At 44.1% G+C, this 12,435-nt stretch overlaps 1 protein-coding gene across 1 annotated transcript in view; it reads right to left on the reverse strand.

Annotated features, from left to right (window-relative positions):
- Nucleotides 1–11,128, reverse strand: part of ABHD10 (abhydrolase domain containing 10, depalmitoylase) — a 173,066-nt gene extending 161,938 nt beyond the window's left edge. The window contains exon 1 of the mRNA XM_078657708.1: nt 10,957–11,128. Within this exon, the coding sequence (XP_078513834.1) occupies nt 10,957–11,068 (112 nt within the window). The 5' untranslated portion in view covers nt 11,069–11,128. The remainder of the gene's footprint in view (nt 1–10,956) is intronic.
- Between the last annotated feature and the right edge of the window lie 1,307 nt (nt 11,129–12,435).

A 12,435-nucleotide genomic window follows, 5' to 3' on the forward strand; every position in this document is an offset into this window, starting at 1 on the left:
AGGACGCCCTGTACCGCCCCCATAGCACACACAAAGCGGCGGAAACCTCAAAGACCCCGGGTGGGAGAAGAGCAGCTGGAGCAAAATGAACTGTAATCTCAGGACGAAGAGCCACACTTCAATGACACAAAGTCAGACCGAAGAGGAAGATCGGAGAGCCACCTGACAACTTACAATTAGCGACGTTTACGAAAAGACGCAAAAAGAAACGGGAGCAATTCCGTCATGAAAAATATACCATGGTAATGAGTGCAACCATAGAAAAAGCAGAGCAACCATTAGCACTTCACAGACTGAGGAAACCATTAAATAGGACTAACCGAACCAGCCCTGCAACACCACAGCCAGCAGAGGCGGGCCCAGACACAACCAAGCATGCTTGGGAGACACGGTCGCCCCGGCTACCAGCCCACATCTCCTAGCTGGCTGGAGGCAAGCACCGCAGATCTCGAGCGCGGCCAAAATAATAAACATCGGAAAGGCACTACCCCGCCGCACAGAAGGCAGCCTGGCCCGCAGTCATCTGAAGCGCCGTTGTACGCGTCCCAGACTTGGCCAGAGCAAAGGTCAATGCGAACTCCCCAACCCTGCCAGCACCAGACGGCAGGAGGCATAGCCGCCAAAGCATTGGGACATGTGCACCACGCCTGCCCATAAGAATCAAGTGGAAATTTGCACGGAACAGGAAGAATGGAGGGAGGAGGGATTTTTATCTATGGGAAAGGATTGTGATTGGAGGCAAAGGGGCCTCATTGAGTGAGTCATCATGGCAAGAGGGACGAAGGGGTAATGAAAGACAACAATTCCATATAACATTTGCCATATAGAAAACCCAATGTGGGCCTCTGTTAAACAGGACAAACATACATCCAAAATTACCACTAAACACAATGGAAAACGGTCTGGGTTGGTATACTAGGCAAAACACCTGCACTCCTACTTAAATTTACAGGAAACAAAAGATATATACCCTAATTATTTCTTTCATACACAGTTTTATACTGCACTACTGCAGTTTCTAAGCACGGTCAGTAATGACCGAAGTAAGTCCTTCACCAATATACTGTGTCAAGTGCCTGACTGGTCCAATCCAACCCCCCCTCCTCCCTCCATCACTGCAACGACCTCTATGACACCTATTTCAAGCACTCCTGCACGTTCAAAGAGCACTAAATGAAGGATGAAACCACTAACGCCATTTCTCTAGAGATGTTGGTGCAGGAACAACCATTAGTAACTTTTGAAAATGAGTAATGTAGTGACTTTCTAGCAGTGTACAGAACTTCCTTCTTTGCCCCAATGCAACACTAGTTTTATACACTAATACCATCAGTGGTGCCATAGGCCATAATAGAGCCAGCAAAATCAATAGTAGCAACTGGTTACATTGTAATCAAACTGCAGGCATTAAATGATGGTCAACAAAAGTTTTGCTAACCAGGCAATGTGTCTAGGTCAAGTAAACTATTAATCAGGAACTGCAGAGAAATATTTAGAGGAGCAAGGGGAACAAAAAGTAAGTCAAAGCTGACGTGTTGACCCTAAAAGAGAGACTTTGTCCAAAACAGGCTTTAGCATCATCACTCGTTTTATCTGCAGGGCTTGGGCACTGCAGACAAGCAAGACAGCACTAATGGCCTTACGTCACAACTGGAGAATCAAGAGGTCTCCAGATACTTTACAGCTTAATTGCATGTACTCTGACGGCTTCAAACCCCAATTTTTCGCCCACAACCAACTCAGTAGGATGCACCGTAGACACAAATCTAAACCACAAGGAACGCATCACCAAGAAAACAAAGACATTTTTTTGTACCAGTCCTCTATTACAGAACGTGAGGCCATTCCTCCCAGAAAGCGATTTTAGAACTACTGTACAACCTTTTGTACTCTCAAATCTGGATGGTTGCAAAACCTTACTCCATGGCTTTACAAATTCCACGCTTGTCCCTTTCAAGGGCATCCTACATGCCTCAGTATGCATAATCCATGGCGTATAGAAATTTGACCACATCACCCCCATTCAGATGGAATTCAACTGGCTCTCCTTTCTGGCCCAACCTTCAAAACCAACTGCATTGTTTGCAAAGACATCACGACAAGCTCCTCCATCCATATGAGTGATAAGCTCACCATCTCCAGTGGTCCTCACTGCGGGTGAGCTGAGAGCATCATAAGAATGAAGGCATAAGAAGTGTAGGAAAGGAAAAAAGCAAGGCAACAGGCCTTCTCTCTCGATCCACTCATGATCGAGAACTACCTCACTCTAGCCACCAAGCCAGTTTCAACCCTCCTTCAATTTAGGGATGATCTGACAATTCACTTATAAAGAACACACATCACAATGCAGTAACTTTTGCTCAAATAACCCAGCTATTGCTTTGTTATTTTTTTGACTGTATTTTAGATTTGAAGGCTGCAGAGCACTCTGCTGCTTTTTGGCTAGGTTTGTACTATACAAATACTTCATACGAGTATTCATTTGTGCAAAATTCTGTCACATTAATTCAATTTAAATCTAATTCTATATCAAGAACTGTTTGGTAAAACACACAGGGCCTGATTCACAAAGGTAAACGTACTCTTTTGTCTAAGTTTAGGTTTTGTTTGGTATTTACATGTTACCAGTAAGCTCACAACTATGGAGATTCCACAGTCGGGGTCAAACATTTTGCACATAAAAAGATAGGACAGGTCTCCGCAATCGTAAACTTACTGTTAACATGTACATTGTGACTACCAAACAAAACATAAAAGTACAAAATGACGTACGCTTGCCTTTGTGAATCAGGCCCTAATTACATCTGTTCTTTTAAATTAACAGTCTATGCACAAACGAGATTAATATTTACTGTCTGCACCCGGTAATTACCAGCTAATGTTCTTCTACAACCAGGGCTTTAAGTGGGCCAGGTCCTGCCTGAGCTCAGCACCAGCAGTTCTTAAAAGCAGGTGCCGAGGCGGGTCCCTACCGGGCTTTCCATTTTCACCTTCAGGGTGGGGAAAAAAGAAAAGCTTAACTCTGAAATAGAACCACCTGTCACTGTTTTTGATGTAACTTCAAAGAGACTTAGTTTTCAGTTTTATATAACGCAATCTTGTAGCAAACATGAGCACCAGTTACATTACACAAGGACATATTCATGTTTTGAATCATAGGATGTTGAGCCATAAGGCTCGAACCTGCTTTCTCTGCTCAAAAGTCATAGGTCTCGACTTAGCCACAACCTCGCCCACAAGAACGGAAGCTTTTTCAATATTATATACAACAAAGTCATAGTTGTTGATTATTTATCTTATGCAATTTACAACCATTGACAAGGCCAATAGTTATTGTTTGTTGTAGGTGTAATCTTACTTGTGTTATATATCTGGATGAATGACCAGAAGCAGCAAAATACCAGTAGCCAGGTACACTATGCTAAGTATTGGGCGGACCCCAACGATCTTAAGAACTTCCGGCCCATCTCCCTGCTCCCGTTCTCGGCGAAGGTCATCGAGAAGACCGTCAACAAACAACCGACCCGCTACCTCGAGGAAAACAGCATCCTGGACCCGTCCCAGTTCGGCTTCCGCAGCAACCACAGCACCAAAACCGCCCTCTTTGCCGCCACCGATGACATCAGGACCCTGCTAGACAACGGAGAAACTGCGGCCCTTATTCTCCTGGACCGATCAGCTGCCTTTGACACGGTCTGCCACCGCACACGCCTACACGACGCCGGGATCCAAGAGAAGGCCCTGGACTGGACCACCTCTTTCCGCTACGGCAGAACACAGAGAGTCTGCCTCCCCCCTTCCGCTCCTAAGCCACCAAGATCATCTGCGGTGTTCCCCAGGGCTCATCCCTCAGCCCAACGCTGATTAACGTCTAAATGGCACCGCTCGCCCACTTCGCCCGACTCCAGGACCTCTATATCATCTCCTACACCGATAACACCCAGCTGATCCTCTCCCTCACCAAGGACCCCGACACCGCCAAAACCAACCTCAATGAAAGAATGAAGGCCGTCACAGAATGGATGAGGAACAGCCGGCTGAAGCTGAACTCAGACAAGACGGAGGTCCTCATCCTCGGATCCACCCCCTCGGCCTGGGATGACTCCTGGTGGCCGACCGCACCTGGAACAGCTCCAACACCCACCGATCACGCACGCAAACTTGGGGTCATCCTCGACTCCACCCTCTCCATGACCAAGCAGGTCAACGCCGTCTCTTCCACCTGCTTCAGCATACTCCGCAAGATCTACAAGTGGATCCCCATGGAAACGAGAAGAACAGTCACCCAGGCCCTCGTCAGCAGCCGGCTGGACTACGGAAACGCCCTCTACGCAGGAGCCTCGGCCAAACTCCTGAAACGGCTGCAACACATCCAGAACGCCTTTGCCCGCCTGATCCTCGACATCCCTCGCCTCAGCCACATAACACCCCACCTGAGAGACCTGCACTAGCTCCCCGTCAACAAGAGGATAAACTTCAAGCTCCTCACCCACGCACACAAGGCACTCCACAACACCGGACCAGTGTACCTCAACAGACGACTCAGCTTCTGCGCCCCCACCCGCCAACTCCGCTTCGCCGACCTCTCCCTCGCCACAATCCCCCGCATCCGAAGAGCGACCTCTGGCAGCAGATCATTCTCCCACCTCACCGCCAAGACCTGGAACACCCTCCCCATCCACCTACGGCAGACCCAAGACCTGCTGGCCTTCAGGAGACTCCTCAAGACCTGGCTTTTCGAGAGGTAGCTATTGTAGATGGAATTAGCTCCGGGAGTCAAAGTAAGTGATGAACAGTTTGATTTATTGAGGAAGAGATATGTTCGGAGTATCCTGCCTCAGCAACCGCCTCATCGGAATGATCGGAACCTGGAATCAAGTGGATGTAATATATGATTCCAGATTCTACACTCCACAGCTCGAGGCAAAGGCGGCAATATGTACAACATATCTTCTTTTCTTAATGGACAAAACAGAATATAATGCTACAGAACAGTGAAATGAGCATAACAGCAAATAAAACTTGTTAACAAAGAACATTGGATGAGAATGCTGTAATCATGAGAATTCAGAATAAATTAATACAAGTATGAACAGGAAATGCAGAAATATACTCTATGGTTGAAGCATATAAAGATTAAAGCACTTATAGTTAATTAAGTAAAGCAATTAAAACTAAACTAATACATCACAAAATCATCATACTTCTTGGGAGTACTACGCCGTCTTAAGGAACGAGGATCTTCTTGCACAGGCTTATTTACTCGCCCACATTCACCAGGGATGATTTTGGAATTGACAACATCTTCGGAATCATCGGAACCATAAGCACCCTTAGGACCAGAAACATTCTTGGCACCCTTAGAACTAGAGACATCCTTGACAACACCATTATTCCCTTTCGCAAACAAAGCAATCCTTCTGAAATTCCAATTCTGACCATTCTCCAAAACCACATGCCACTTATGTACCTCCTTAACTTTATGGGGATCCGAAAACGTATTCACTCCAAGCTCTTTCCTACCCAATTTGATCTTGACATAGTCACCAACATCAACTCTACCAACCTTCCCTTTAGAACAACTATCAGAATTCATATAACTGGTACTAGGACTCTCAACCTCTCGAAACTTAAGCTCGGACAACCACTGAGGGACCATCTTGGTCTTGGGAACCCTACCCCGCATGCTCTCAAAGGGAACCCTATTGGTAACACTATGAACAGTTGTATTATAAGACCAAACAGCTTCCTCGACAGCATTACGAACATTATGTTGACTTTGCACAGCCAGTTGAATGACGCCTTTGATCAATCTATTCATGCGCTCCACAATACCGTTGCCCTGTGGGTTGTATAAAGAGGTATACATGTGCCTAATGCCATGATTAGATAGAAACGTCTGCATAGAAGAGGAGGTCAGTTGCGTACCATTGTCTGTCACTAATATACTGGCAAAACTTTCTTTCATAAAAATAGATTTAAGATGACCAATTACGCTTTCAGTGGTTAAATTTTTCATAAACTCAACACATAACCATCGTGAACAAACATCCACTAAAACAATTGCAAAACGACAATCACCAGACAAATAGTCCATGGGACCAATAAAGTCCAAACATACTTTGCTCCAAGGTAAATCCCCACTGCTAGCAATCGACCCTAAAGGACGTGAATCAACCTTCAACCTTTTTTCACTCTCCTTACACAATAAGCAGTCCTCAACCCATCGCCTCACATCATCATCCAGACCTGGCCAGCAGAAGTTGGCTTTCAGTCGTTTGCTTGTCATACTCTGACCAAGGTGACCTTCATGGGCTAATGTAAAAAGTATTTTCTTAAGGGAATGTGGAGGTACAAACCGTTCACCTCTCAAAACAAAGTCATCAGAACTTCCCATACTGAGTTCTTCTTGCACTTTCACAAAACTACGCAAAGAAGGTTTAACGTCACCTTCTCGTTTCCACCCCAGACGAATAGCATTAATCAATTCCGCAAAGTCTGAGTCATTCACAACAGCCTGATGCCACTCCTCTCTAGAAATAGAGTTAAAACAACTTGAACAAGCATCATTAAAACCAGCAACTAAACACACAGTCTCATCTTCAAAATCAAAGTACTCTTCATGATCAATAGGAAGGCGAGACAAGCAATCCGCTTGAACATTTTTCCACCCAGAGATATGCTGTAAAGAAAAATCATACTCTTGTAATTTTGCAGCAAATCTCATCAGGCGAGGAGAACCTTTGTTGGCACCACCAGGTGAAAGTATTTTAATGAGTGGTTTATGGTCTGTTCTTAATGAAAAATGCGTGCCACACACATGTACGAAAGTGAGACACTCCCCAAACAGCAGCTAACGCCTCACGCTCTATGACCGCGTAATTGCGTTCAGAGGCAGTAAGAGTGCGTGAAGCGAAAGCCACTGTTCTCTCTGTGTCATTCTTTCTTTGAGATAGGATAGCGCCAATGCCGTGGGCACTGGCATCAAGTCACAAAAGTATCTCTACCCGGTTCAAATGTAGAGAGAATACCTGCATTGATGATCTCAAGTTTAATTTTTTCAAAAGAATCAGATTGTTGTGGACTCCAGTCAAATTGTACACCTTTCCTAAGAAGTTGTCTTAATGCTTCAGTCTTGTGAGAAAAATTAGGAACAAACTTGGAGTAATACTCCACCAACCCCAAAAACGATTTTAATTGGTCCTTATTTGAGGGAAGAGGAGCACATCTAATGGCTTTTAATAGATCTTCTTTGGGTTTAACACCAGAATGGGATATGGTATATCCTAGATAGTCTATTTCTGTTAACATGAATTGGCACTTATCTTTTCTAAGAGTGAGACCAGCATCAGAAAATATACGTAAAACTTTGGCTAAATTATCATTGTGTTCTGATTCATTGATTCCTGTGATCAAAACGTCGTCTTGAAAAAAATGAACTTGTTTTAAGTCTCTTAACAAAGAATGCATCATGCGTTGAAACACGCTGGCTGCAGAGGCCAGCCCAAATGGTAATCTTTTGAAAAGGAACACTCCCTCTACAGTGACAAAAGCAGTAAGTTCTCTGGACTTAGGGTGTAAAACAACCTGATGATAGGCTGAACGGAGATCTACCTTGCTAAAAAATTTGGCCTTGTCCATTAGAAGCACCATCTCAGAAATGTTAGGGAGGGGAAATTTATCCACAATAATATTCTGGTTGAGGGACCTAAGGTCCACACAAAAACGCAGTTTTCCATCCTTTTTCTTTGTGATAACAACAGGCGAAAGCCATTCTGAAACTTCTACAGGCTCTATAATATCCTGTTTCTGCATATCATCTAACATATTTTTCACTTCTTTGCGAATGGCAATAGGAATTCTCCTAAGAGTATGTCTCACGGGAGAAGCATCCTTCTTAAGTTTTATTTCATGCATGTAACCATCTAATTTGCCTAAATCTGTTCGAAAAACATCAGAGAACTTATCTAGAATGACATTGATACTGGGAAAATCATCAACGACAAGGACACTCTCTGCTGACCTCGGGTCTAAAATGATGTTCAGATCGTATTGTTGTTACCAGCCTAAAATAGCTGGACCCTCATCTGAAATGTATACATTACCAGAAGAACATCTGCCTTTGAATTCAAATGAAGCATCCATAACGCCCATAATATTGATGATTTGACCACTATATCCTTTCGGAATAATGTCACTTACATGAAGTGTTAAATTGGGCCAGTGTTTCTTAAATAAACACAAGGGAATGATTGAGTACATAGATCCTGGATCAACTAGGAGCGTTATGGCAACTCCATTTACAACAAAAATAGCTTTTGGCCTTTGAAGACCAACGCAAAGGCATGTTCCCAAATCATCACAACCCTCAATGCATAAAGACATTTCATTTGGAACATAGTCATCATCGACATAAGCAACCTTATTGATTGAAGGCGACCTACAGGCTTTGCTGATATGGCCTCTCTTACCACATTTCATACAGATTTTGTCTCTAGCAAAACATCCTGCAAAATCAGCTGCGTGAGCCATGCTGCCACAACGGAAACAACCCACAAATTTACTTTTCCCAAAAGAAACAACATTTTTGTTTCTCTGTTTAAAATTTGAAAACTTGGGTTTAACTTCACTAAAAACAAAGTTTTTCGGCTTGACATCTGTAGAAGTATAGTTTTTATCCACTTTGTTCACGATATTGACAGAATCATCTTTCTTCAATTCTAGACTGTGCATTTCTTCTATACACTTGTCGGATTCTTCCACCACTTTGGCAACAGCAATAGCTTCCATTAAGCTAGGATTTTTTGAAGCCCAAAGTTTTTGTTGGATCCTTTTATTTTTGCATTGGACAATTAACTGATCTCTGATCATTTGATCGGTCATGGGACCAAAGTCGCACTTCATCGAAAGTTCCCTTAGCCGTGTGACCATTTGATCGACAGATTCCTTTTCTTTTTGAGGCATAGTATAAAACTTGTGTCTCTGCATGACGATATTTACCTTCTTCCCAAAGTACTTCTCAAGTCTCATTTTTGCTTCCACATATGGATTATCAACCAGCTCACCATCAGCACCACGTAGTTCAGGTAGGAACTTAAAAGCATGTTGACCTCCTTTTCCTAGTGAGTTCAATAAAATCGCTTTTTTGCGAGTCAAAGGAAATCTAAGGCCATCAATGGCTTTCAAATAATTTTCAAAAACACTTATCCATTCTTCCCATTCTAAGATTGGTGTATCTCCCTCAGTTAAAAATGGGGAAGGTGGTGCAATGGTAGAATTTGCTGTTGTAGCCATAGAAATAAATAATTGTGGATATCGTATGCGGAATTAAGCTGAGGCAGGATAAATTTAAAAGTTGGCACAGCAAATTCTTGAAAAAAAAATTTTTTTTTGATAATAAAACAATTCCTTGTAAATCACAGCCTTTGTAATGAAGATAAGTAATAAACTAGTAATGCTTGTACAGTTGTAGCTGAATTCCAAAGTAAATTCGTTGAAAATGAATTTTTGGTGTAGCTTTGGATAGCGTCGTGATTGGCAAAGACTGGTTGGCAAAAAGAAAAAGAGAAAAAATGGCCGCTGTGCGTGCTGGCTGTGAGCGTGATGACGTAATGGAGGCGTGCGAGGCTGTGCGCTCGTAGGCTGAATGCTGGAGCTCGCGTTCAGTGTGCGCGTGAAGGAGTCTAGTGGCGCCTCGCGGTAAAAGCCTCATAAAATGACGGTTGAGAAGTCTATATGAGTAATCAAAGTAAATTACCTTGAAAATTCAGGAATGGGAATACATTCACGGCAGTATCGCGGCAGCAATATCAAAATTTCGGAAATTATTGCTGGACAGCTGGAGGATCTGGAAGAGTCAGCGTCGGGTCCAGTGTCGATTGTTGAAGAGACGCGGTGGCAGAGGGTTGACGGTGGTAGAGCGGGTTCGTAGGATCGTCGCCAAAATATTGTAGATGGAATTAGCTCCGGGAGTCAAAGTAAGTGATGAACAGTTTGATTTATTGAGGAAGAGATATGTTCGGAGTATCCTGCCTCAGCAACCGCCTCATCGGAATGATCGGAACCTGGAATCAAGTGGATGTAATATATGATTCCAGATTCTACACTCCACAGCTCGAGGCAAAGGCGGCAATATGTACAACAGTAGCTTATGTGAAAAACTAGGACCCCCTGTATGGCTCTAGAACTCCTAGGACAGGGCAAAATACCAAAGGGAAAAACTTTCCTAGGCAGTAGATACCGTAGGTACTACATTGATTTATTCAACATGATGTGGGTCATCCCCCACATCATGTTGAATAAATCAAAGTAATACCTACTGTATCTACTGCCTAGGAAAGTTTTTCCCTTTGGGTTTTCGAGAAGTAGCAGCATTGCCCACCCCCCAGCGCCTTGAGACCCCCACGGGTGAGTAGTGCGCTTTATAAATGCTATGATTGATTGATTGAAGTAAAGATTTTTTGCTTTTGTTTAAGCCACGCCCTTAATTACATCGGTCACGCCCCTACGGGAGACCCCCCCCCCCCCCCCCGTTTTTTCATCCTATTAAAACAGCAGAGAATTTCGTAAACACCCTCTGCAGATGTGTGCCAGTGTTGGGTGCTTTGTGGTATCTGACTTGGGACATCAGTGTATTGGTAGGACACCAGTGTTGTTTTCAGTGTGCTATACGTGCCAATGCTCATTATGGGGCGGTTTGCGTAAAATTAAAAGTTTTATAAACACTTCAGGAATAGTAAGGAGTGTCGATTAGAGATGGGACCTGCACTGCACAGACAGGTGCAGGGGGTCTCTGGCGGAATCTAATAGGAGACGGTTTGTACATACTCTATCCTCAAGGTATAAAACAGCATTATTAAAGAGGACAGGAGGGGGTATACTGATTGAATTCAAAGGGCGTAGAGAATGGAGAAAGTGAATGTCGATGCACTGCAGCTCTGTTCAGCGGGTACTAACCTGCCGGTCTGACCCTGCTGCACAACCCGACCCCCTGCGGAAGTTGCCCTCCGGGCCAAGGTACAGCAGTCCGAACCCTACACCAACTCCACCGCAGACCTAGCAGCGCCATCTCCCCCTTACTCCTCTCGCAGTAGTAGAACCAACGGGGCACAGCGGCGATGACGTCAGAGAAACAGAAAAGGGACTAAAAACAAAATTAGTGTAGCTTCGTTGCTACTCTTGTAAATGCTCATCTGGGCACGACGCATCCATGTTGGGGTCAGGCTTTCAGTCAGTCACACGAAAAAATTAATTCGGTGCGCGCTCAGCTTTATCTCGCTAGGAGGAGTGTAAAGGAGGCTGCGCGGTTGGCTTTAAATTAGCGCAACAAATTGTGTAGTCTTGGCTGCATACATGTACCTGGCCCTTTATTTTGTTTTAAAAAACTTAAGGACATTTCATGATCCGTGTCCTTTTTAGAGCACCCAATTTTCTCAGTTTCATGTTGGAATAATTCCCCAAGACCAGATATTTAGATTTGGCTTGATAGCATTTATGTCACCACAGTAAGTGTTCCTCCGTGATTCTAGCAAGCCTCAATAAATCAGCGGCTCATTGTATATTGTGGATTAAAAACAATGAAGATTACCGACAAGACACAAATCCTAACAAGCTTTTGAATTTCAATAGGTCTCGCATTTGCGAGAGTTTAAGCTATTTATTTTATTTATTTATTTTATATTCTTCTATAGCGCAAGACTAAACCCCCGGAGGGGTATCTCCGCGCTTTGCCAGTGAGAATAGCCTTGGGTGGTAATGAAGAGTTGTATGGTGCATTATGAGAGAGGGGGATCAGTTACTGGGGAAATAAGTGTGTTTTTAGGACCTTACGAAAGGTCAGATGGTTGGTCAATGATCTCATCTCAAGGGGTAGGGAGTTCCAAAGCTTTGGTCCAAGATAAGCCAGGGCTCGCCCTCCTTGTCTGGCCCTTTTTATTCTAGGCACCTGCAGAAGCTGCTGGCTACCGGAGCGCAGGGTTCGCCCAGGGGCGTATGGCAGGAAGATGTTGGTCAGATATTTAGGGCCTTTGCCTATCACACTTTTGTGGATTGTGCATAAGGTCTTGAAGTGCACTCGCTTCCTCACTGGTAGCCAATGGAGTTTAGTCAGCAGTGGGAGGGAGGGAGTCCTGGGGGGGACGTTGAGGACAATCCTTGCTGCCGTGTTCTGGATTACCTGCAGTTTTTTAAGCTGCCCTTCATTTGCTCCCAAAAGAAGGCCATTGCAGTAATCCACTCTGCTGATAACTAATGCCTGCACTAGTGTTTTTCTATGGCAGTCTGGCAGGTAGGGAAACACTCTCCTTAGCATTCCGATGGCTCGGAAGCAGGTGCTCGCCACCTGGTTTACGTGGTCCTTGTAGGTAAGTGTTTGGTCTAATAACACTCCTAGGTTTTTCACTGTGTTTTTGGGACTGGGAACAGGACCTAATTCCA

Source organism: Lissotriton helveticus, chromosome 8, assembly GCF_964261635.1.
Source record: "Lissotriton helveticus chromosome 8, aLisHel1.1, whole genome shotgun sequence".
NCBI classification, from domain to species: Eukaryota; Metazoa; Chordata; class Amphibia; order Caudata; family Salamandridae; genus Lissotriton; species Lissotriton helveticus.